Source organism: Phoxinus phoxinus (assembly GCF_949152265.1).
Source record: "Phoxinus phoxinus genome assembly, chromosome: 2".
Taxonomy (NCBI): Eukaryota; Metazoa; Chordata; class Actinopteri; order Cypriniformes; family Leuciscidae; genus Phoxinus; species Phoxinus phoxinus.
In genome coordinates, this window is record NC_136877.1 from 34,107,241 (window position 1) to 34,131,427 (window position 24,187).

At 37.7% G+C, this 24,187-nt stretch overlaps 2 protein-coding genes across 5 annotated transcripts in view; one reads left to right on the plus strand and one right to left on the minus strand.

The window, feature by feature from the left end:
• The window catches only part of coro2ba (coronin, actin binding protein, 2Ba), a 38,969-nt gene extending 18,531 nt beyond the window's left edge, over positions 1–20,438 (minus strand). The window contains exon 1 of one of the 2 annotated variants that reach the window (XM_079599989.1): positions 20,127–20,438. In XM_079599989.1, coding sequence (XP_079456115.1) covers positions 20,127–20,141 — 15 coding nt within the window. In that variant the 5' untranslated portion in view covers positions 20,142–20,438. The remainder of the gene's footprint in view (positions 1–20,126) is intronic. The other variant, XM_079599988.1, reaches the window with a different exon arrangement.
• The window catches only part of itga11a (integrin, alpha 11a), a 95,885-nt gene that overhangs the window by 3,982 nt on the left and 67,716 nt on the right, over positions 1–24,187 (plus strand). The window contains exon 3 of one of the 3 annotated variants that reach the window (XM_079599954.1): positions 16,266–16,407. The exons of the other annotated variants lie outside the window; for them this stretch is intronic. The gene's annotated coding sequence lies outside the window, so the exon portion shown is untranslated. The remainder of the gene's footprint in view (positions 1–16,265; positions 16,408–24,187) is intronic. 3 annotated transcript variants of the gene reach the window in all.

Sequence of the window (24,187 nt, forward strand, 5' to 3'; positions counted from 1 at the left end):
GAAGGTCTCGGTTTCGATTCTCTATGCCGGCAAGAAATTACTGAGCTGCCTCGAGCAAGGCACTCAATCCCCAATCGCTCCCCAGGTGCCACTGCAAATATGACTGACCACTGCTGTGTGGGTGTGTGTGTGTCCACAGGTTTGCAGTGTGTGTTCACTACTCACTGCTTCGAATGAGTGCGCACTAACTTGGATGGGTTAAATGCAGAGGACAAATTAGAATATGGGTACTGCCTCAAGTACTGCTTCAAGTACTGCCTCAAGCTGTTGTACCCCTAAAAGTACATTTTTTACAAATGTTTTGAGAGTGTACCGAGCTGATAGTATTAGTGCTTTTCAGGAAGAGCTAATCACAGTTTTTTTGTTATTATTAAAAATGAGTTGCTTTAAATCTTTGAAATTGAAAGTACTTATTTGATGCACTCTATAAAGTGTGTAGTCATTTTGTCTAGGATGACTGCAAATTAAGCAGACTGTTTGAGAGAAAATTATTTGTGTGATGTGCGTGTACCGTTCCACTGTATGTGAGCTTGTGCACACATGTGCTCTTTTTGCTGCAGGATAGAGAGACTCCAGAGACTACACTCTTTATTGACTTTTTCACATCTTGCCTGCAGTTTCTTCTGCATGCTATGTTTTTGATTTTCTTTATTCCATCCATTAATGCATCGTTCTACCATTTAGTGCAGATCTGTACTTAAAAATTAGGTTTTAATTTCTCTCCGTTTTGGCCTTACGTCTAGCCTGGGTGCCAGCCCGGACCCCGCCCACAACATTTTTTGGCCGGGAAGTTTGTTCTGGACTCGATCCGTTGAGGAGTAATTATGCGCGGCTCCCAGAAGACCGAGCCAATCAAATTGCCAGGGCGGGCTTTAATCGATGATGCACAGATGATCTACGGTTACGTAATCATCACGTCATCAAAGAGCGGTTGGGTTGAATTGGTTTTCAACAAAGATGACTGCAACTGGAGAATTGAGATGTTTAGATTCCGCTATCGCGTCTGTTTAAATGAAATCGACAGCGCATTAATTTTAAAAGACGAACGGAGAACCGCAATCAAGGCATTTGTCGATCGGAAAGATGTGTTTGCCGTCCTTCCTACGGGATTCGGCAAAAGTTTAATTTATCAGCTGGCTCCGATGGTCGCTAAGAAGATGGGACGCAATGAAAACCAATGGAAGGGATGGGCTCACGATCTCTTTTCTCTGAAGCCTCAGATGAACACGCTTCTTCAGCCTGGCCTCTTTCGTCGTCTTTCCATTTTTTTTAAAATCAGTCAAGTCGCGTTGCAACCGTGTTATAAAGTTGAGACAGGGTCGACAAATTTAAGACAAATTCCAAAAAGAAGATTTATTTGCTTTATTGCCGAGATCTAATCCTAAACGGAGAACTTGTTCGTACATACACCTTTTGTATTTCTCTCAAAAATGCTATTCGTACTTGTAAGTACTCCGCAAATTCTTAAATTCTTTTTACAACAATGGCAAAGATCGTTTACACTCATTAATTTACTACTTCTTCCAGTGTGCGTGCAGTTGAGCTATGTTGACAACTATGCGTTGCTCAACATACGTCACTTACTGCTTTGATCTGATTGGTTGTACGGTAGGTCTATCCAATTGAGTGCAGAGGTTTTTTTTTCCTGGTTCGGTTAAGACATGCCTCATAATCAAAGCCCTATGGAGCAGTATCAGACTCACAATCTGCCTAGAATATGAGTATGACAAAGTCAGGCTACCTTACGTCCACACGGAGAAAGCATTTTTGTCCTGCAAAAACTGAGCTTTTTGAAAAATGCTTTACCAAGTGTATACCAAGTGTATATGAATATTATTCACTCACTTAAAGATACTAATATTCGAACAGCTTCCAAGACAGGAAGCAAGCCTCTTCTGTCTTTAAAATTTGGCACACAAATGGAAGAAAGGCTTCTAGAGGGCCACAGTTGGTTGTTAGTTAGACTGCTTTCAGCCCCTCACCATGCCCGTCTTTGTTGGGCATTAGCTAGCCTCCAGTTCCTGCTTCTGAGTTCCGATGCCATTTTGTCTCTGTGGGAGTTAAATAACTCTTGAGCCTGGAGACCCACTGCCTGTTTTGGCAGCTTTGGCTCCAGCTTTGAATGAAATACAGCTGAGAGAAAGCCAGGTCAAGCTGCATGCTGTCCTTTCACACAGAAAAGTCAGAATGAATGCTGGTGACTTTAGAGATGGGTTTTAGCACAGACTTTGCTATAGAAAATTCAGCATTTACTCAGTGCAAACAGATATAATGAGGACAACATGAGATTTACCTGATAGAGCCACCAAGTTGCAAATTATAACATTGTATTTTCTCAATGTTTATAGTGTTTTTTTCACTAGATTTGCTATGTTTGTGCATGTACAGTGTAATGAGATCATCCTAAGCCATGAGCTTATGTTATTCAGCATTGACAAGACCTTGAGGTAAACATAATAACATGTATAAGTTAAGTTCCAGGACAGAATGATTTTGTCAGAGCTGAAGGGCATTTAAATCTCTTCAATTCTCAGTGAAGACAGAACTCTGGGGAGGGAGGAAAACGGCTCAGAGATGGGATAGAGACCCTCATTACTACTGTACTGGAGGGTGTTTTGTGTATGTATTGGGGTGCCCTTTGTTTGTTATTGTCTTTCTGCTTGGCTGTCTTTTTCCACCAGACTGGCTTTTTATGGAGATGCAGCTGCGAGTATCAACTGACACTCGGGTTTTAACTAACTGTTAAAAGGGAGTTTTGCACTAGGGGTCTCCAACAGGGGGTCCGTGGCAGTAGTGGGTCTTCCAATGATTGTCTTGACTGATTTCACAACTTTCCATATGTACTACATCACTAAAAAAAACAATACAATAAGATGTTGATTCAGTATCAGACTGATTTAAATCAGTAACTCGTCCATTTGAACTCTTCATTCAAAGAATCGGCTCATAAGAGTCATTAGTTTAGGAATTAGACTACACTTGTTGCGCTGTATGTTTTTGAGTGATTAATAAGAATCAGCTCAGTTATTTGTTTGTGAATCGGACTACAGTGGTCAAGTTTTTGAGTACAACTCAAGATTATGTCCATTATTCTTGCCAGGATGTTGATTTAGGATCATTGGGAAATTGATTTAGTGTATCATGACATACTTCCTCAAAAACACACAAGAAACAAGACCACCAGTTTCCTCCCTTTTTGTCTCTGTAGGGGATCAGACAGAGAGGAAGGGTCCAGTCAGGCCACAGCACTACAAGCTGACAGACTGAAGATAGGTGGGTTTTTTTTTATGAACGGGGAGACAGAATAAGAGAAAGAAACATTAAGAAATATCCTTCTTTTGTAAATTGTAACTTTTACTATTCAGCACCAAATCATTTTCTGTGAAATGTAAGCATTAATTTTCTTCCAAGGCACATTTCTTACATTCAAATTTATACATTTTAAAGGTTTTATTTAGATTACTCATAATTTTTTTTACATTTCAATAAGGGATGGGTGATTAAAATGATATCATGAACACCCTAAAGAATCATACCAACTTGTGGAAAATAGACATCAAATGGCCCATAAACTTTAGTTATGATGCAATGCTGGCCCGATTGTGCAAGTGATAATTCCGTCATGTCCCGACTCCTAAACGCGAGAGTGTAGTATCGACGCTTGCCTTGAGCAACCCATTTGGAGAGACAGAGAGAAGACGCAGCACCGCTGAACACTTACGTGGTTTGTGAAATTGTATCTCGGAGAAAGGTTTAAAATGCTTTATTTGATTTTATAATCTATGTAGAATCATTTAGGCTACTCATACAATCTACATGCCAAGTGAATCAATGTTTGTGGGGGAATTTCCCGCATTATAAGTGGTAGACCTGCGGGAATTATTAAAATACAAAGTAGCTCCCTTTTTAGGTACTAAATCGTCATCAGAGGCTGACATGCTGCTCTTACTCTCAGACAGGTGTTGTTGTTGTGCATGCTAGGGAATGTAAATGTAAATCAATCATTGATATTGCGATATGACACATTTATACCGCTGTTATCGTGGACGGTGTATGATATGGCACACCCCTAATTTCAATACGTTTTCATATACTTTTTAATAATTTTTTATGATATGAAAAGTTTCAATACTACATTCTTATCCTACACTCTGTAGCCTCTATTCCTTAAGTATGAATTTTATTTTATTAAAGTCTTCAATGGTCTTGACTTAAACCGAAGTGCATCCATAAAGAAGCAGAACATATTGATAAGTCCTTTTGATAAGTCCATAGACTACCAACCAGAGGTTTTGTCAATTACTTTCTCTTTATTATAACTATTTTGCACATTTTAGCATAAGCGTAAGTTATTAAAACTAAAATTACACAGATGGGAAAGGTAAAGTATGGGAAATTGAATTATGTAGTTATTCCTTACATTTTAATTTCTTGGTTAGGTCTTAGTCAACCAACTTCATGAGATATCAAAACCAGAATGTTTTAAAAAAAGTTTTGCACTTCAGTCTTTTATTTATAAAAATAAATAAAAGAATATATATATATATATATATATATATATATATATAAATATATATTATTATTATTAAAGCATTATTTAAAGTATTAAATTATTTAGAACCAATTCACTATCCTATTTGTCCTATTCACTGTCCTTTTTGGCTTGTAGTGGACTACACTCACCAATCAACATGCTTTGTCAACACTTTTCAATTAAAGGGATAGTTCACCCAAAAATGAAAATTCTGTCATTAATTACTCGCCCTCATGTCATTCTAAACCCATAAGCCATTCGTTCATCTTCGGAACACAAATGAAGATGAAACTACCACTTTCAAGCCTATAGTAAAGACATCATAAAGCAAGAGCAGATGTTTTTTTGCGCAAACAAAGCACTCAAACTAAACAAAGTTTGATCATTATCTGACTTCGTAAAGACACGTGCAAAACATGAGTTTCTTGCATCTATGATCACTTGTTAATGCGATTTCAGATATTATTCTATATGTAACATCTCTATGTAACTAACTTTTGACTTAAAAATAACATAATACTGTACAATGATTTGGTTATTTGCTTAACATTCAAAATCAGTGCTAAAAAGACTTGATCCCCCTATAATTTATGTCCTCTCGTGTACTTAAGCATCACTTATAGAGCGTCCCCTAGAGAGTGTCATTCTCAGGAGAGGAGCTGTTTGTTTTCCTTTCTCTAACCTCCCTGTTGTTAATGGTCAGGGTGTGATAAGCAGAACCAACAGATGGATAGATGGGGATTACGGTGGGGAGGTGAAGAGAAGAAGAACAAAGGATGGCACACGTTAAGAGATGGAGGGGGAAGGGCGGCAGGAAGTAGATGCAGGTGGGGTGATCATTATGGTCACCATTAGACTAGACAGTGACTCAGCCCTATGCTTATCTGTCAATCAAATGACATAGATTCACTAATGACATTTTGTTGCACTAAGATGTGTGACCAATTCCGCATGAAATAAGAAGCTTCTGAATGAAAGTAGACATAGAAAATACAGAGTGACTGCTATGTGTGTGAGCTTTCTGAAGCAGCTTGAGATGTCCTGATGCCAGCTCTGAACCGCATGCAACAAAAACATGAGCCCCATTTGCAATGACGGCCATCTGGCAAGTGCTCAATACTCGGTAGTGGCAGCTTGCCTCTAAGAGACAAACAAAATATCGGTATTTTAAGATAGGTGCACCAGATCTGTTCTTTTGGATCTGTTCTTTTAAGAGAGGCGGTCAAATGGGGTTAAAGCCCATTCTCTTTGACTTTGACATGCAACATTTCTTTACCGCAGGAGCTGCTCTATGCTGGCAGAATACTTTTCATTATTTAGAGAGCTCAAACACAGATGTAGATGCACTTTGCAAAATTACTTCCATCCCAACCTACATATTTCCTAGTTTCGAATGCCAAGAGTCCCGCGAACTTGCATAAAGACTAACAGCCTGTCATCTCTGATTCAGTAGATATCCACTTCACCTGTCAAAATTAATTCATTTATGCTGCCCATGTAGTTTTAGCAGTTTGCCGTTTTATGATTGATAGCTGCTAAAACAAATTGAGCCCCGAGAGATAAAAGAGTTCAATGTTTTTCTTAGATGAATTGCAAGTATGACAGTACACAATAATAATACCTGACAAAACCTCTGTCAATAACACAATGTTAATACTAAACACAACATTAATACTTTAATACTAAACCTCACAGTCCATAATTTTTTTTAAAGTAACATTTCTACAGGAATTTGCAGAAATAGAAATGATTTAGATTGGGTTATTTAGTAGTTCCAAAATTATTTTAAGGCAGGCCATATTTACACTGCAGGTCTTGATGCCCAATTCTGATTTGTTGACTATATCAGATATGTTAACGGACCGCTTACATCATCTTTTAAATGTGATTTGTAATGGTTGCAGACGAAATGATAATACAAGCTTTTGCTTTCTGCACCATCTTTAAAGGTCAGGAAGAAAAAAGAGGAGAGCCCTTGTTGGAGCCTGGGCGAATGTATCCGATCTGTCTCCTTATATGGCAAACACAGATAAGATTTAATTCCACATATGAATGAGGCCTGAAACTAATCTGAGAATATCGGAATCCATGTGTTTTCTTCCTGCTTACACGTTTGTGGATCATATCTATGGAAGCTTCTTACAGACACAGAATAAAAAAGGTAATTGCGACTTTTCATCTCACAATTCTGACTTTTTTTTTTTCAGAAATGCAAGTTTATATCTCGCAATTCACACTTTATAACACACAATTATGAATTATAAAGTCAGAATTGTGAGATATAAATTCGCAATTCTGAGATTTTTTTCCTTAGAATTGGACCTGATAACGTGCAATTGCGATTTTATATCACAATTCTGAGAAAAGTCAGAATTTCGAGATATAAACTCGTAATTACAAGAAAAAAAATCTGAATTGCTTGTTTATGCAAGTATATGTCATTGAAACCATGTAATGTAAATGCGGCCATAGACATGCTTATGACACAAAGAATAATTCTAAAACACTAATTCCAAATCACCAAATTCTGAAGTCCGCAGAACCTGTATCTTCCACAGAGAAGGCAATCCCAGACTGGTTAGCAATATATTTATATTTCAGAGTTAAAGTATAGATAAAAATAGATTAAAAAAGCTTGTTTTTTTTTTTTTTTGGGACAGAGCTTTTGCCGATACTGTAATTTTACATGCATGAAAATGTCAACCAGAATGATGGCTTTTATGTAAATTAATTAACACTTGAAAATGCAAATGTATGCTCATTGGTATGAAACTATGGATAGCAGCTTTTGATTTTTAGAGCAGTTATGTGCCTTTTGACAATTTGAAGTAAAGAATTTTGCCTATATGACCATTCTTTGGTGCCATTCTCACATTCACTATATCTCACACCGTGTACTGCTCAGTCTATGTGGTGCTTTCTAATCCTATGAAAGCTGCACATAGGTTAGTGCCTCTCCAGCATTCTCCATCTTGGAGAAAGTCCTTTTATAAATTGGATTATGGCTTCAGATTTGGTGATGCTTCGCTGAGTGGACAGACTTTCTCCCCTGCGGTCTCTGGCTCCCTGTGTAAGTCCACACAGGAGAGGAGCATCATGGCTCAGACATGCCATCTGGCCTGGATAAATTAGCCAGACACACAATACCATAACCTAGGTATTGTGTAAAAGGTATAGAATAGTGGTCGATCAATATGGGGTTTTTAATGACAGATTCTTTCTTAGCAGACTGTCCATGTCAAATTGTTTGATTGCACGTAGTTTCACAGAAAAAACATTACGTGAATAAGTTCTAAACATTCTTAGTGTTATAATACTCATATTTCTATTTGACTGTATTCTACCTTCACTATTTTTTATATTCCCTTACGACCTACAAAGCTGAAACAACAAAGCGTATATGACAACACAACAGCAGCCAGACCTCAGAAGCTGGCATCCCGTAATAGTGTTACCCAGCTACTGATGAGCACTGTGACCTTCCACAGTGACATGACAATGTCGTATTAGCCTGTCGTCTTCCTGCTTGGCTAATCTCTTCTGACTGTTTCTCATTGCAGGCAGGATTCTGTTTCAGTGTGATTACCAGCACAGCACTCTGAGCTAAAATTGGCTTTTGCAAGGTGTGCTCTGAAATGTGCTCAGGGCAGTGTCAAATCTAAAACAGCTGTATGAGAGGCTGAGCAAGATGATGTTAAGCAAAAACATCAGCGAAGGTGGCATGATTAAGGTTGCATTCAAGGACAATAACAATCATTTCTGTGAAATCTAATACACGCACTAGTGATCATTTTAATGTCATTCCGTTAACATTCCAATTTATGTCATGGTCACTTCTTCTGTGGCCAGAAGTAGTTCTGGTGCAAGGTTGTTTTGAGGCAATTACCTGCAGCTGTAACTTAGGGGTCGGTAAGATTTTTAAATATTTTTGAAATAATTTATTTATGCTCACAAAGGCTGCGTTTGTTTGATCAAAAATACAGAAATTGTTTTAAAAGACCTAATGCAATTACATTCCCTGATCTGTAGTGTGATTGTTTTTTGCGTCATTGACGTCATCAACAAAAGAAATCAATTTTCTGTATTGACAGATGTCTGTTTCTGCACAAAGGCATGCATGTATGTATGTATGCGTGTGTCCTGTATGACCTACTTCATGTGACCCATTTTGGACTCATGGATGGATCTGATGGATGTTGTTTGGATGATAAATAGTGGCATGTAACATTTGTAGCCATAGTCAAGCTCTGCAAACAGATGCAATGCACAGTTGGAGTGGTTGAGCTAAAAATCTGTGTCAGTGCGGGCCTCCACCTGGCAATCTGTCTGTTCAGGTCTCTGGTGCCACACTTTTTTTTTTTTTTTTTTTTGAAAAAGTCCACAACATTGCCTCGCTCTTAACACATTATTTCTTTCTAATGTCTCCATCATGCTTCTTTTTGTTTCTCACTCTTGCATCTTTGTCTTTTTACCGGTCTCTTTCTTCGTATCCTTCTGCTTTGTTTTGTTGTGTGGGATTTGTTTCGTCTGTGAAGATTGATTAATTGGAGGCTGGAGGCAGAGTTGAGTGATTTGAAAACTGCCTGAAGGAAGTCTGGGCTGCCATAAGTCCAGACTCACATGGGTTTTGATCCCTGCTTCTTTAAATCGCTTTTCACAATACTGAGTTTCTACCTACAATAAGGCCTGTAAGACATAATGCATATCTCATTCCAAGCTTGCTCTCTATCCAGACCATATTTTCCACTTTGGATTTATCCATCCAAGCTGGTTTTGTTGGCCTTATTGCCATATAGAGTTGTGTAGAACTGAATTTAATATATTTGATTGTGTGGTATCATGTTCTGAATGGTGTTTGTATTAATATTGATCACTCTCGCTGGAATAGCTAGTCCATGCTGTTGTAAAAATGCAGTTTCTAACATTTCTCATTACACACACACACACACACACACACACACACACACACACACACACACACACACACACACACACACACACACACACACACACACACACACACACACACACACACACACACACACACACACACACACACACACACACACACACACACACACACACACTTTTGCACTTTCTCACTGATGCATTTTCTAAGAAAATAAAAGGCTTGAGTTTTTGGCATATCACTTCAAAAAACACTGCTTAGGGCCAGAGAATGCTGGGAAGGAATGTGAACCTTCACAGCGCTCAGCTGACCTCTCTCTTTCTCTCTGCTCACAAAGAAAGCTGCTCTCTTTTTACTTTTCCAGCAATAACCTCAGACAACTTGTAGGTATTGTTTACTTCAGCCTGAAGTATCAAAAACATTTTCATAATTTTCTCTTCTTTTTTTCTTTCTCTCTTATGACCAGGCTTTCCCCTTTTCCCTTTTTTTTTTGCTATATACTTTTTTCACAATTTCTGTGCTAATTTCGGATGAGAAAAGAGAATCTGTGAAATGGATTTAAACAAGAGAAATTTGTTAAACAGAGTTAACATGCGTATTAATAGCTTATTAATAATATTTAGGCTACTAAATGTGAAAGGGATGAGGGATGGATTTATGATCGACAGGCATTCCAGTTGTTATCTGCTGAGTCTCTATGGGCTTGCTTATGATCATGCATTTTTATGTAATTTTTGAATATTGCATATAAAAGTTCAATAATTTGCATAAAAACACATGCTTGGTGGCATGTGATACGATTTTTATTCTATAAAAAGATAACATGCATTAACTATGATGGAAAAACATGTAATGGATAAAGACGTCATTAAATTTTTAATAGCTAGTGCTAAAAGACAACTGGCATATCAAAACTAGTTATGGCAGCTCCATCTGAAATTGTGAAATCCAATGTTGATATGCAGTCTAATCTTTGTTTTGATGAACTCATAGAGGTCAATGTGTGAAATTACAACACATAAGCGATTGGAAACCTGACATGTACAGGAACAGGAACTATAATGAGTAAATATGATTACTGGGATTGTACCTATTCTTAGTGATGATAAAAATCAAACTCTGTTTACAGAACAGAGCTATTGACTATATGCAACATATAGCCTGTCATATAACATAGGTTAAAAAAGGTTTTTTTTCTCTGCAGCGTACTGCTGTTCACTTCATTATCTTGACAAGCACATTTATAGGAGTCATTGGTCAGTGGGATCACTGCATGGAATGTGTTGCTGCTGTCCTGCATTACAGATAATGAGCTCGATTTTCATGAGACGTTGCTTGTATGAGGAGTGTGTTGAAATCCTGAGAGCGTAAGCATATGACCTACAGTATCTTCATCATGCTGTCACGCTTTAGTTCCCTCTCCCAAACTGTTTGATTTGTGTAGGCTGTAGCATTTCCTTCTCTGGTCCCATGTTCCAATGTGGACCTCTTACACACATACAGTACACATAGGGACACAAAAATGCGATTGCAATACTAAAGACTGTTTTCAAAACTGAAGCCATTGATTGAGCCAAAAGTTGAAGTGATGTTTTCATAGATATTTTAACATTGTGAGTGGACTTATTCTTCTTAACAGTTGTGAAGTGTATAAGTGTCCATGCATCTAGGATTGCAGTTGCAAAAAGATACAGATATCTCAAGACAAGTTGCTTAATATAATATTTTCTCAGTTTCTATGCCTTGGAGTGGGATTGAAAACACAGCTAGGACAGACAATGGGAATAACAAGATAGTGTGAACATCACACACTGATGTCCCACAGCTGCTGTTTATCTACAGAGTCTCCCACTGCACTCACTCACTCACCAGTCCAGGACCACAGGAAGCACATCCTCTTCCCAGCGTCTCTACCTCACGTTCACTACAGCTCTGCAGGAGCTGAGCAGGATATTTATAAATGACATGATCTCCTTTCCTTTTCTACCGACAGTCCCACTGAAACACTGTCTCTGTGGAGTTTGAGTTAGTTCTCACCATATAATATGGACAAGCACGTTTTCAGGCTCCATTTAAAAGTTGAAGAAAAATGCAGGACCTTTTAGTCATTTGTTCATTATTGGATGTTTTCTGTATAAGCACATTGGCCAGCGGGAGGTTTGGGTTGCTAAGCTAGCTGTAAGGATTTGGATCAAATGTGACTCTTCTCAGCGTGTGTGCACACTGCCTGCATGGGGCATAATAGCCAGCAACTTCAGTCCAAATTATAAGATTCCCTTTGAGGATAGAACAAAAAACAGGGTCCAAATCAAGCATGTACTAATACACTTTTTGTCTGCCTTTACTCTGATAGTTACTTACTTGTGATTTATACTAACATGCTTGCTGAAATTTTGACTTGCCGCATTTGATTGGACAAAAATCTGTATGTAGGATTTAAATATAATTTTTCTTTTTTTGTAAAAAGAAAGTTTAAAATTATGAAGTTTTGATTATATGTAACTAAATGATAATCTCCAACATTTGATAATTTAATAAATCTTGTTTCATTACTGCTAAAATACATGTAGCCTACAATGCAATAAGCACCCGCATTCTGAAGTTCTTGAATTATATTAACTTTTAAAACTTTTTACAATAGTACACTACTTTTTATCTGTGTGTAATATCCTCACATCTATGAGGTACCAACACATAGGCTAATCCTAAAACTCACACGTGTATAAAACCAGTGTTGTATAAAGTACTAGAAAGCAATACTTGAGTAAAAGTACAAGTATGGTACTAGAAAAAGACTTTGGTTGAAGTAAAAGTTACCTTTTAGAATATTACTTAAGTAAAAGTCTTAAAGTATCTGATTTATACTGTACTTAAGTATGAAAAGTAATTTTCTGATATTTAATGTACTTAAGTATTTGAAGTAAAAGTAAAACGTTTTTTTTTTTTTTTTTAACTTTGTGAACTTTATTGTGGATTTCTTATACTAGGCATACTATTAACTGGTACAACCTGCTGTTGTTTGTGTTTTGTAGCCTGTACTTGTGTTATCGTTTATCTCCCACTGCATGTACATTAAGTTAGCTGCTCTACTAAGAAAAAATCAATTTTCAGCCCTGGAGTTTCATGCCTTAGTCCGGCCCACTTTAGTTCCCGACTGACTATATTAAAATAATATAATTAAACCCTCAGTATATAAGTCTGCTGCAATAGTGCACTGTTCTGTACAGCCTTATAATTCATTGTATTTTTCAAAAATATAATTTTATATTCAGTGCACTAGCCGTACACAGGGTTTTATAAATACAGAGGTCCCAAAAGTGATCTTGCTAGGGGGTTCGGGGGCATATTATTTTTCCACTGTCATTGGCAAAAAACATATATCTCTGTTAAATAGGAATCCATTGTAATAAAGTAATTCTCATTCTGGGCACAGTATGCAAAAGGCTATTGCTCTACCTGCTCCCCTCTCTCATCTCCATCTCTCGTTCTTATTCTCTCAGTCTCTTTATCTTTACCTGTAAATCTCCCCTTCCCGAAGCTGAGCTTTGATTACAGTCTTTGCAAACTGATTATTTATGTCGGTCGTTTAAAACTTCTATCGTAAATCAGCGGTTTAGTTTAGCCACTTGCATCTTATCTCGTGAAGCGTCGCGTTGTGATTCGCGCGCGGCCGCGGCTCGCGCTTCCATGGCGGGTTCAGTTTTGCATCCTCCTCCTTTGGCAACAAACAAGCATTACGCTGAAATAGAGTGTGCGTAATGCAATCCAGGAGCAGTGATTCGCCAAACCTCAAACCACATTTCTTCTGATTTTATTTTGTAGTAACGAGTAACGAAGATGCTTAGTGGAAATATAGCGGAGTAAAAGTATACATTTTATCTAGGAAATGTAGTGGAGTAAAAGTGAAAGTTGACTTTAATTTAAATAGCGAAGTAAAGTACAGATACATGAAATTTCTACTTAAGTACAGTAACGAAGTATTTGTACTCCGTTACATTACAACACTGTATAAAACCCAGGACACGCCAAGCCGAAATCAACGAACTAGCGGCAACAAAAGTGTGAGTGAGAGAAAAAGAGAGAATGTAGGCCCAGGCTTGGTGTGACCCTGCCTTAAGAGCTGCACAATTAATCGTTAAAGGGATACTTCAGGATTTAGCATTAAGCTTTGTATCAGTAGAAAACCTGTAGTATTTTCAAATTCCAGAGCTTCCCTCCCTCATATCCCCCTGAGACAAGAGATTTGTGTATTTTGTGTCTGTAAAAAATTATCTGATGACGCGAAAATCGTCATTTTGCGTCATCGGAGGCTTTTTTTGGCCAGAGGCTAAAAACTACAGCCAGTAGAAGGCACTAGATCCGCATGTTTTCAACCCATAACGGCTGGGATCTCACGCACAGAATGTATAAATAGTGTCAGCCATCTTTTATTTGGAAGCTAAGCTAACAGGTTCTTATTCTGTGGAGAAAGCTGAGTAGTAGGGACATAGAGTAGGCATAGAGTACCATCCTCTTTTTCCTGGACATGTCCGGCCGTCGAGATCGTCCAAAATGTCCGGGATTCGGCTTTTGCTTTCTGCAGTCACCACCATTCATTGTTTACATGCACACCTTTTGTTTCAATTTAACTGAATTCATTCCGATCGGTGAATCTGAATGTAGTGTTTACATGAACACTAAACAAGTGATGGGTTAATGTGAGTTTTAACATTGCTAAGAAAATTCCCGCTCCTCCGTGAGAGATACGAGACCGGTGTGTCTCACAGGTGCCGCTCATCAGTAATCACGCCACCGGCCTCGGGTCGTTCTCCCGCGGCCGTCAGTCTCGTCCTGCTCGCACACAATGAATGGCGACTGTAGAAAGCAAAAGCCGAATCCCGGACATTTTGGGCGGTCTCGAAATCCCGGGCAGAAATCACGGAGACTCACAAGTAGTCTAGCCTTGTTGTTTAACTGTTACTGCGCTCTGTTACCGGTAGGCGTGGCCTCGTAGGGCAGTGAAGCAAGTGCATTCTGGGAGTTGTTGTATTTGATCCACATGAGCCACAAATACATTTTCTGGCTTTTCTCAGTCTAGAAGGCTCCAAATTCAAAAATAATTTCACATTTCTATTACATAAATGACCCATTTTAAATACACATTCATCTTTACAGAGGTGAAGTATCCCTTTAACAGATTGCAATCTTATTCCTATGGTGATTCGTCTCTGTCTATTAAACCTTTGACAAGTACGATCTCAACTAACATCCATATCTGCTTTGGCGCTGCTGCTGACCCAGAGAGAGAGAGAGCAGTTGTCATGTTTAAGAAACAGCTTTACGAACAGTCTTTTCAACCACACAGTGTCATTATTTATTTTGTTACAGTAATCGAAATGTTACAAATGTGCTTGGTAAAAGTTTATAGTTCGGATATAAACAGTAATGTCAATGGTAGCGATCAAACTAGAGCAAATCTCCTTTTGAAAGTAACTTGACTCTTCAAATAAAGATTGTATCAATTACATCTTTACGGCAGTAGGTGGCAACAAGTGACTGTTAAACATCTATTTGTCATTGAATCATTCATTTTGTCAGAATTAAATTGCATGTTATTTTGTTGTCTAATTTTAGTTGTCTATTCAGAATCGTGGGAGAATCATCTCTATTTTGAACAAAAAAATTGTGATTCTCAATTTATCCAGAATTGTGCAGCTCTAAAATGTATGTAACATGTAGCCCACATACATATAGTACACACACACACACACACACACACACACACACACACACACACACACACACACACACACGATCTCTGCCAAAACACAACACCCACTCAGTGCATGAGGTCAGTTATGATAATGTCTTACACCTGCAACTTTACAGTCCTCCTACGCACGCAGGGCCCTTTCAGTCACTCAAACACTCCTGTCAATTGTGTTGCTGTGCAATTTATATGTGCAATCTTCTCTTAGCTTTATAAACACACCTGTAAGCTTCCCACCTTCCTCTCGACCTACTGTCATGCACATATGTGCAAACCCACCCACACACATCATAGATGAGGACTCTTCTCACAATTTCCCCATAAAAATAATACACTCACAGCACACTTAGTGATCATGAAGCACATTTACGTCTGCCTGGCTCTGTGCCTTAATATTGGGGACGAAATTTACCCAGTGAGTTCATTCTCCACAAATTACTGGTGAATCTGATGGCATTTCTGTCCCAAGGTGAAATGTATGCTCCGCTTTAAACAAAGGCATGAGGGCACATGTGTTGACCTTCCACCCTAGGAGACAGAATGATCTCTAGATCTCCTTCAGCTTTCCATCCAATCCTCCCATTTTGTTTGCATATTTATATGAAATCGATTACTGTGTTTCTGTACATTTCATGCCTCTAAGTGAGTGTGGGAATTAGGGAGTGGCTTTCAGGTGGTTGGCCATTTTAATTTTAATTTTCAATTTCTGATTATTATTTAAAATAAGGTATTTTTCAGGGCCATAGCTAGCAATGATTCTAGCATAGCTAGAAATGAAAAGTCAATTATTATTATTTTTTGTAATGGCAAATATTTAACTAAAATAATGATTATTTATTTGTTGGTCTGTGTGCTAATACATGTATTTTTATTTGTGCTATAATTTTTTATATTATTTAGCCCCTTAGTGTTAACCAGCTTTTGTAGATTGTGTGAGAGGCATTTTTGTACACTCTTTCCCCTTTCACTGATTAAAATATTTATTTGAATATGAGGCATTTTTTTGGCTGTAGTTCCTAACGTTAACATCCACAGTGATTTATTAACTATAACGTTTTACTAATGTGTAACAGGAAGTGACGTGCAGCCAGCTGTTTTATAGCCCTGCAGTGAGAGATGCATCCTGTCCTCTTCATGACAGTCGGGGTGTGTGACCATTTCAGTTCCAAGAGTCTGTGAGGATATCCTGCCACACAGCTGTGTGGTCAAACACTAGTATGTGCACTCACTCTCACATATGGAGAACACACTCTTGAGTGGAATCGCTCTCTGTCTCTCACTGTCTGACACAGAGGGCTGTTCTGCTCAGTCAGCACAACACTCCAAGGTCATTTAGCTCTGTACAGTATCCATCAGAGGTGGAAAGAGTAATAAAATATTGTACTCAAGTAAAAGTACTACTACTTCAATGAAATTTTACTTAAGTACAAGTAAAAGTACCGGTCTAAAAATCTACTCAAGTAAAAGTAAAAAGTAGCTAATTTAAAATTTACTCAGAGTAAAAGTTACTTAGTTACTTTTTTAACAGCGGGGTGGGGTGGGGGGCTCTCCCATGTAGGTTCGTAACGGTATGAGATTTGCACAGTATGGCAATGTCTCAGAAAATATTACTATTAAAGGGATAGTTCACCCAAAAATGAAAATAAGCCCATGATTTACTCACCCTCAAGTCATCCTATAGGTGTATATGACATTCTTCTTTCAGAGTTATATTTAAAAAGTCCATTAAAGTGCCTCTATTCATCATAAAAGTGCTCCATACGGCTCTGGGGGGTTAATAAAGGCCTTCTAAAGCAAAGCAATGAGTTTAAGAAAAAAATCCATATTTAACATGTTACAAAGTAAAATTCTAGCTTCCGGCCAAACGCAGTCTACTTGCGTCTAAAGCACAACTTATGACGTCGAAGTAGCGTAGTGCGTAATGGCGTAGCTTTAGACTTAAAGGGCACCTATTATGCCCCTTTTCACAAGATGTAAAATAAATCCAACACACATTTATGTTCAAACATCATGTTAAAGTGAATTTTGCATAATAGGAGCCCTTTAAGTGGAATCTGTATGTTCGTGTGGCCGGAAGCTAGTTATTTTACTTTGTAAAGTTTTAAATATGGATATTTTTCTGACACAAACTCATCGCTTTGCTTCAGAAGGCCTTTATTAACCCCCCTTTAATCAATTCATAAATAAATAAACGGTTATAATAAATTTATTGTTATTATTATTATTATCATCAGTTAAAAAATGACAGTTAAATTAATGAAAACAGTTTTTTTGGTTTAACAATGCTTTTATTATAACAAACTTAAAATTATGTGTTTGTTTTGTTTATTAAAATTTCAATAAAACATGTCTAATCAACTAAATTCAATAACTGACCAATGACCATTAGATTAACTATTTTTTAACATTAATAATTTATTAAAATGTTTAAGAATACTCCTATGAAATGTATTTTATTCAGAAAATGAATGTTTCTTTTTATGATTTAATACCAATAAATGTAAACTGTATCCTTTTATTTTTTGGGAAAGTTCTGCAGAACAGATTTATTAAATTAAACCATGGACCCAAAAAAAGATATTCCTTAAATAATGTTAAATCTTTTTAAATTCAAATTATTGTTGTTATTATTTTGAGAAGTATGTTCTATAGGCATACGATAGTAATATATGCTATTTCTATCATAATTTCTCCTAGTTACACTAAACTTTTATTTTGACGGGTTCTAGTGAAGACCTGTTTCATTTGACAATATTTGACAATGGTTTTTCTCAAACAAAATGATGAAAATGCTCATTAGGCGTTCTCTCAGAGCAGCTCTCTAAATGTTCATGTATTCATGTCCTCATATTGTTTGTGAGAGGCTGAAAACACAATGAGCATCAGGCATAGGCCTACTTGAGTATGTAGTAGGCGCGACGCAGCTCATTCACACAGAGGCACGCAGAACAAGCATATTTACATAGCAGTCTTTTTGCGCTTTAATATTCAGAGACCATGTCGCGATTGGATTTATTGCACAGCTCTACTTTCAATTTATTAATATAGCCTACTACTATGACTGGATTCCGGGATTCACTCTGCAAACGGGACATACCCTTATCTGCACGGATGGATGGTGTTCTATGTTTCATCCTTTTGCAGCCACATTGCGTCCACACTTTTTGCACATTGGATAGGCTATCTATCCTCGAGGACAACCACGCGTTTTTCCTACATCTAAAGTAGCCTATTCACATACTGGCCATATGGTTCGCTTCATAAGAATTCGACGGCGTTTCACTTTCAGCTGGGTCTGCATCACCTTTTATGCGCGTTTGTTCTTCCCATAGATAGACGGTTCTCCCGCCCTTCAATCAATGCAGTAGTTTCCGGAGCGCGATTATTATTATTTTTTTTCCTTGAAAATTATTATTTTATTTATTTTTTACTCAGTAACGGATATGATTTTAAAATGGAGCGAATTACAATACTTCAAACAAAACGTACTTAAGTAAAAGTAAAATTACAGATTTAAAAAACTACTTAAAAAAGTAGAAGTACACAAAAAAACTACTCAATTACAGTAACGCGAGTAAATGTAATCCGTTACTTTCCACCTCTGGTATCCATCACTCGAGCCCCTACTCAACATCTCAACCTTCTCCAACAGAGCAAAACACACACACACACACACACACACACACACACACCAGTTCTTACACAGTCAGCACCTGCGTCATGCGGAGACTGAACTCTGAATAATAACCAAATGTGATTTGATAATATAGTATAATATAAAATCAATGATTTATTAAATATATTATTAGATTTTGTTATTATTTGAATATTATAAAAAAAATTATGGTGTATTATAGATTTAATTATTTATCATTTTATATGTATGTGTGTGTGTATATATATAAATGGTATAAATTATTTATGAGCACCCGTTGTGGTGTTATAAAGTGCACAGTCTTGTATGTTCATCTCTACTATATCAGGCTAGAGTAGACACTATTTCCAGCTTTACAGAATGAAGAGGAAGACTTTGACAACAAACATGTTTGTTTGTGTACTGCATTAACGCTAATTTCATAGTAATTTTTCTCCAGTTTTTTTATTAGCCAGCAGCGACAGGATTTTAGCTGTGAGAGCCCAATGGCATATAGGCAAATCAAACTTAAACACACATTTTTATAATTCAAACATGCACAATCATGAAGACAAATTACTACAGCCTGATCCACATTTATATTTCTAAGATGAATTCAGCTGGACTACTTTTTAAATGTCATCATGACTCAATCCCAAAAAATGTGGCCCTTTTTTACTTGAATTCACCCTATATCCCTTTTCACCTTCTTTTCTTCTTAGTCCTTCACTCTTTTCTTCTTTTTATCTCATGCGTACTGTAGTTTGTGACATGCTCAGTCTATCCTCAGCAAAAAAGCACAGCTCAAGCTTAATGCAGGACAGCACTGGATTAAGAGCTCCCCTTCGTAATCAGTCTGCTAAAGACACACACACACACACACACACACACACACACACACACACACACACACACACACACACACACACACACACACACACACACACACATGCCTCACCCAGCCAAGACCCACTGGCCTACTGCGGGACAGGCACTCGCATATTAAACACACACAGGGATCCAGTTGGACAAATGCACATAGAAGTTTGTACCACACAGCAAATCCTGCAGGTATAAGATTCACCTGCATAAACACACACACACACACACACACACACACACACACACACACACACACACACACACACACACACACACACACACACACACACACACACACACACACCACCTGTCCGGCACTGCAGCACACTACAGTCACAGATTCAGCAGAACATCCCACTGCAGTGAAGCCCGAACCCAGCAGCCCCTCCCAGCCTCACACGCTCCAGCACACGCTTACCTTTGTGACAGTCATGCAGAGAAGAGTGCAGAAGAGTCAGCTTCTGTTCCTGAAATGCTGAGTGAGACAGCAGGACAGAGAGAGAGAAAGAGATGGACTCACTGAGCGCGTGCAGTCTGCAGCCTCTACGACAGCAGAGTGAGACATGAGAGATTGTGAAAGAGGAGGAGAAGAAGAGAGAGAGAGAGGGAGGGAGGGTCTGGTCGCTGTCTCTCGCTGAGTATCCGAGCCTATCAGTGCCGCCGCAGCCGTGCTCCTGTAGTCAGGATACTGCAGTGAAGTGAGCTCAGCATGTTACTACTACCCCCCCCCCCTCTCTCTCCTTCCATGCTGTCAATCTGTTTACTGCATGCGCTAATGAAGATTATTGATGTCCACAAATGCATCACCCTGTTCTACATGTTATAATCTTATTAGCTCTCTGTATTCAAACTCTCCCTCTCTCTCTCTAGTATCTAGGCCTACTACAATAAAAAATATTGTAACTTGGCTGCTAAGCAAAATTCAGAAAGCAAACAAAATGACAGAGACTCTGAAATCTTGAAAACTGTCCGAAGAAGATCCATATTAAGGGAATCCCAATTCTCTGTCTCACCCCTTCCCCTTAGTTTTGCACGGTCACGTGAGAGAGTAGGGCTATCCCAATTCTCGTTTTGATCGAGGGGTCCAGGGCTAAGGAGAAGTGGTAGATACCCCTTAAAACCAAGCATTTTCACGAGCTTACTTGAAACCAAGGGGTACCCAGAATACACTGCGCAATACTCTCACATAAACGTGCAAAACTAAGGGGAAGCGGTTTATTAATACACAAACTAGCGTTTTTGTGGAATATGGTTTCTAAGGTTGTTGAGATACATATGTTTAGAAAAATATTAATTGCTTAGTTAAAATGCATATACTTAAAAAAAAGAGAAGCATTAAAAAAAGAGAAGCATAAAGAGCTAGAAAAACTATTTTAAAAGGCTATATCATATGACGGTTGCAAGAGATCCATGACTGAGAAAAAAATTGAGGATAAATGCAGTTTTTTATGTTCTGCTGCCCTCTTGTGGGCCTAAGAAACCTTACATCACTAATTACATTTATTGAACAACACATTTAAAGGGATAGTTCACCCAGGCCCTGGAAAGCTTGTCCACTTTCGACCACTTCCTGAGATAGTCCAAAATGCATTTGACCGGATTGCTTTCATAGTGTAAACACTCATGTGGTCGAATGCAAAAGACGACCTACTCTCCGCCTACTGACCTGACGCGTGTAAACATTATGGGAAGCGCACTAGCCAGACAGGATTTAAACTTTGTTGGCCCAAGTTTGGTTTGAAGATGAAAAACATACCAAGCACAAGGTTCTCTAACCATTCCTGATTTCTAACACTCACAGCGTTCGGTGTGGTCTTGCATTGTTCAGAGCAGAAACTAAAGCTGCGGCTCTCCATAGTTTTTCCCGTTGTCTCCTTTCGCTTTCATATGTAAATTGCATAAGCTTATTTTGTTCATTAGACTGAAATATATGGAAAAAAGCATACATTTTACCCTCCCCTTGAAGAAATCAGGACAAAACCTGTTCCAAACCTATATGACTTATTTCTGGCCATTTTTACAGTAAGTCAGACACTGCATGGATTCAAGGTCTGACTTACTGACTTATTCAAGGTCTGACTTATTGAGACAGTAAAGTATTTTAAAGTGTTACCAAAAAGATAATTTTCAAAAAAATGCTGTTCTTTTAAACTTTCTATTAAGAATACTGGTCAAATGTATCATGGTTTCTTTCCATTTGACCAGTATTCTTAATAGAAAGTTTAAAAGAACAGCATTTTGTTCTTGAAAATTATCTTTTTGGTAACACTTTAAAATACGTTACTGTCTGTTTTAACCAATTTAATGCGTTTCTTGCTGAATCAAATTATTCATTTCATTTAAAAGAAAAAGAAAAAGATTGACCCCAAACTTCTGAATGGTGTACATTTTTTGCAAGCAACATATATTGCAGAGATTTAATTTCGCAGTTAGTTTGAAAGTTTGTCATGGCTATTGCTAAAGCTTTTTTTAAATAGATCATTATTTTATCTTAAGTTAGCATAAAGGCATAGTTCACCCAAATGAAAAGGACCTAAAAATGAAGATTCTGTCAATTTACTTATCATCACTTTGTTCCAAACCTGTATGACTTTATTTCTTCTGTGCAACATATAAGTAGATTTTTTTTTCCCCATTCAATGTAAATGGTTTGGTTACCAACATTATTTTGTGTCCCTTGCACAGAAGAAAGTCATACAGGTTTGGAACGTTCATCATTTTTATGTCAACTAACATTTTAAGATAACTATAGACTCTTAACTTGGCTAAACATATCTTAAAGTTCAGTTAAGGGTCATTATGTCTGATGTTTAGAATAGTGCTGGGAGATTATGTTTTTATAGTTAAATTGTAAATAATGTTGTCCAAACATGTATACCGTCTGCTCATTAAAACAATGAGCAGACATGACTGAGATAAGCCATGCTTTTGAACTTCAAAAAGACCTAGATACTGGAATTATACCTACAGAAGAAGCAGAGATAAGAGTACAACATGCATTGATATCTTATCTGCTCATGCCTGAAATTCCTCTTAATAGGCCTTGATATGATTTTGACTGGATCTGGAAGCGAAGTTCTACAGGAACTTTTTGGAAGTGTTTTTTTATAATAGTGATGAGTGCAGTTATGTGTTCACTTAAAAATGTTTTCTTTGGATGTGAATGTGTGTGTTCAATACAGCAGGGGACAGGATATGTCCCAGTGCTCCGTTCACTAACAGAATATTAACACTAGGGGGCAGTATTATACACCAGAGCGCATACTTGCTTATGGTTAGATTCAAGGCAGACCCCCAATTCTGGCTTGACTGTCCACCAGATCTGTCTGCACAGAAAGTGTTACTCTAGTGGAACTTTTAATGTGCAGTTCTTTGGTTACAGCTTCCCATGTACATGACACAATGTTCCAGCTACACGCTGTCTGCACAGAAACCACTTCCTCTGAAGTCAGGGGCCAAGGGAAAAAGTAAGGGCCTCCGGGAAGGAGACCGGAGAGAAGCTGATGAGCTGAGGGCTTTATGGAATACAAAGTAAAGGAATAAGGTGTGTAATATAGGATATGGGATATGGTATAAGTATTAAAGGGATGTTCTCCCACAAATGTGGAAACAAACATTTGAAACATTTAAAACAAAATCTCTTCTTTTGTGATCCAGAGAGTTAAGAAAGTCATACAGGAATGTAACAACATGAGTGTGAGTAGATGATGACAGAAGTGTCATTTTTGGGTGAACTAGCCATTTAAATGGGGTCCCTTGTGAAAAAGAAATATACTTTAGTATAGCCTACTTTACCCCCGGTTTCACAGACAAGGCTTAACTGAAAGCAACTTGCACTGACATATCTTAAAATATGTTAGTGTCTTTGTTTTGTCTCAAGATGCACTACAGTTATGTTTTTTTTTATTTTAAGGCATGTTCATAAAAGCTACTTTTTTGTCCTTATTGAACTAAGGCCTAATCCTGGCTTAATCTAAACCCTATCTGTCCACCCGGGCCTTAGTACTGTATATTTGAGTTATTTTTACATAAATCATATACTTTTAAATAAATATATTCAAGCAAAAACTGAACGTAATGTTGTTGGATATACTTGCATATCAATTGCAACATTAAAGTTTGTACATTTTAATAAATGTGATTATTGCATGAAATTCTAGAGTGCTTTTTGACCAACTTAATGGACTTAGGCGAAGTACATCAATTAAATGTACATTTCATACATCTTCACTCTTCATTTAAACCTATAGGCTAATTGTGTAAAATCATTACATCTGAATTTGGGTCAATATTGTAACGGTCTGAGGAAAGCAGGCGAAGATGAGGATCTAAACGCAGGGTTATTTAATAAAGTAACAAAATCAGGGGAATCAGAGGCAACCATTACACGTACAACAACTGACAAAGTAACAAGTAAAACACAAGGGCTATAAATACACAGGGACAAACAAGCTTAACTAAGTAATGAGGAAACAAGAT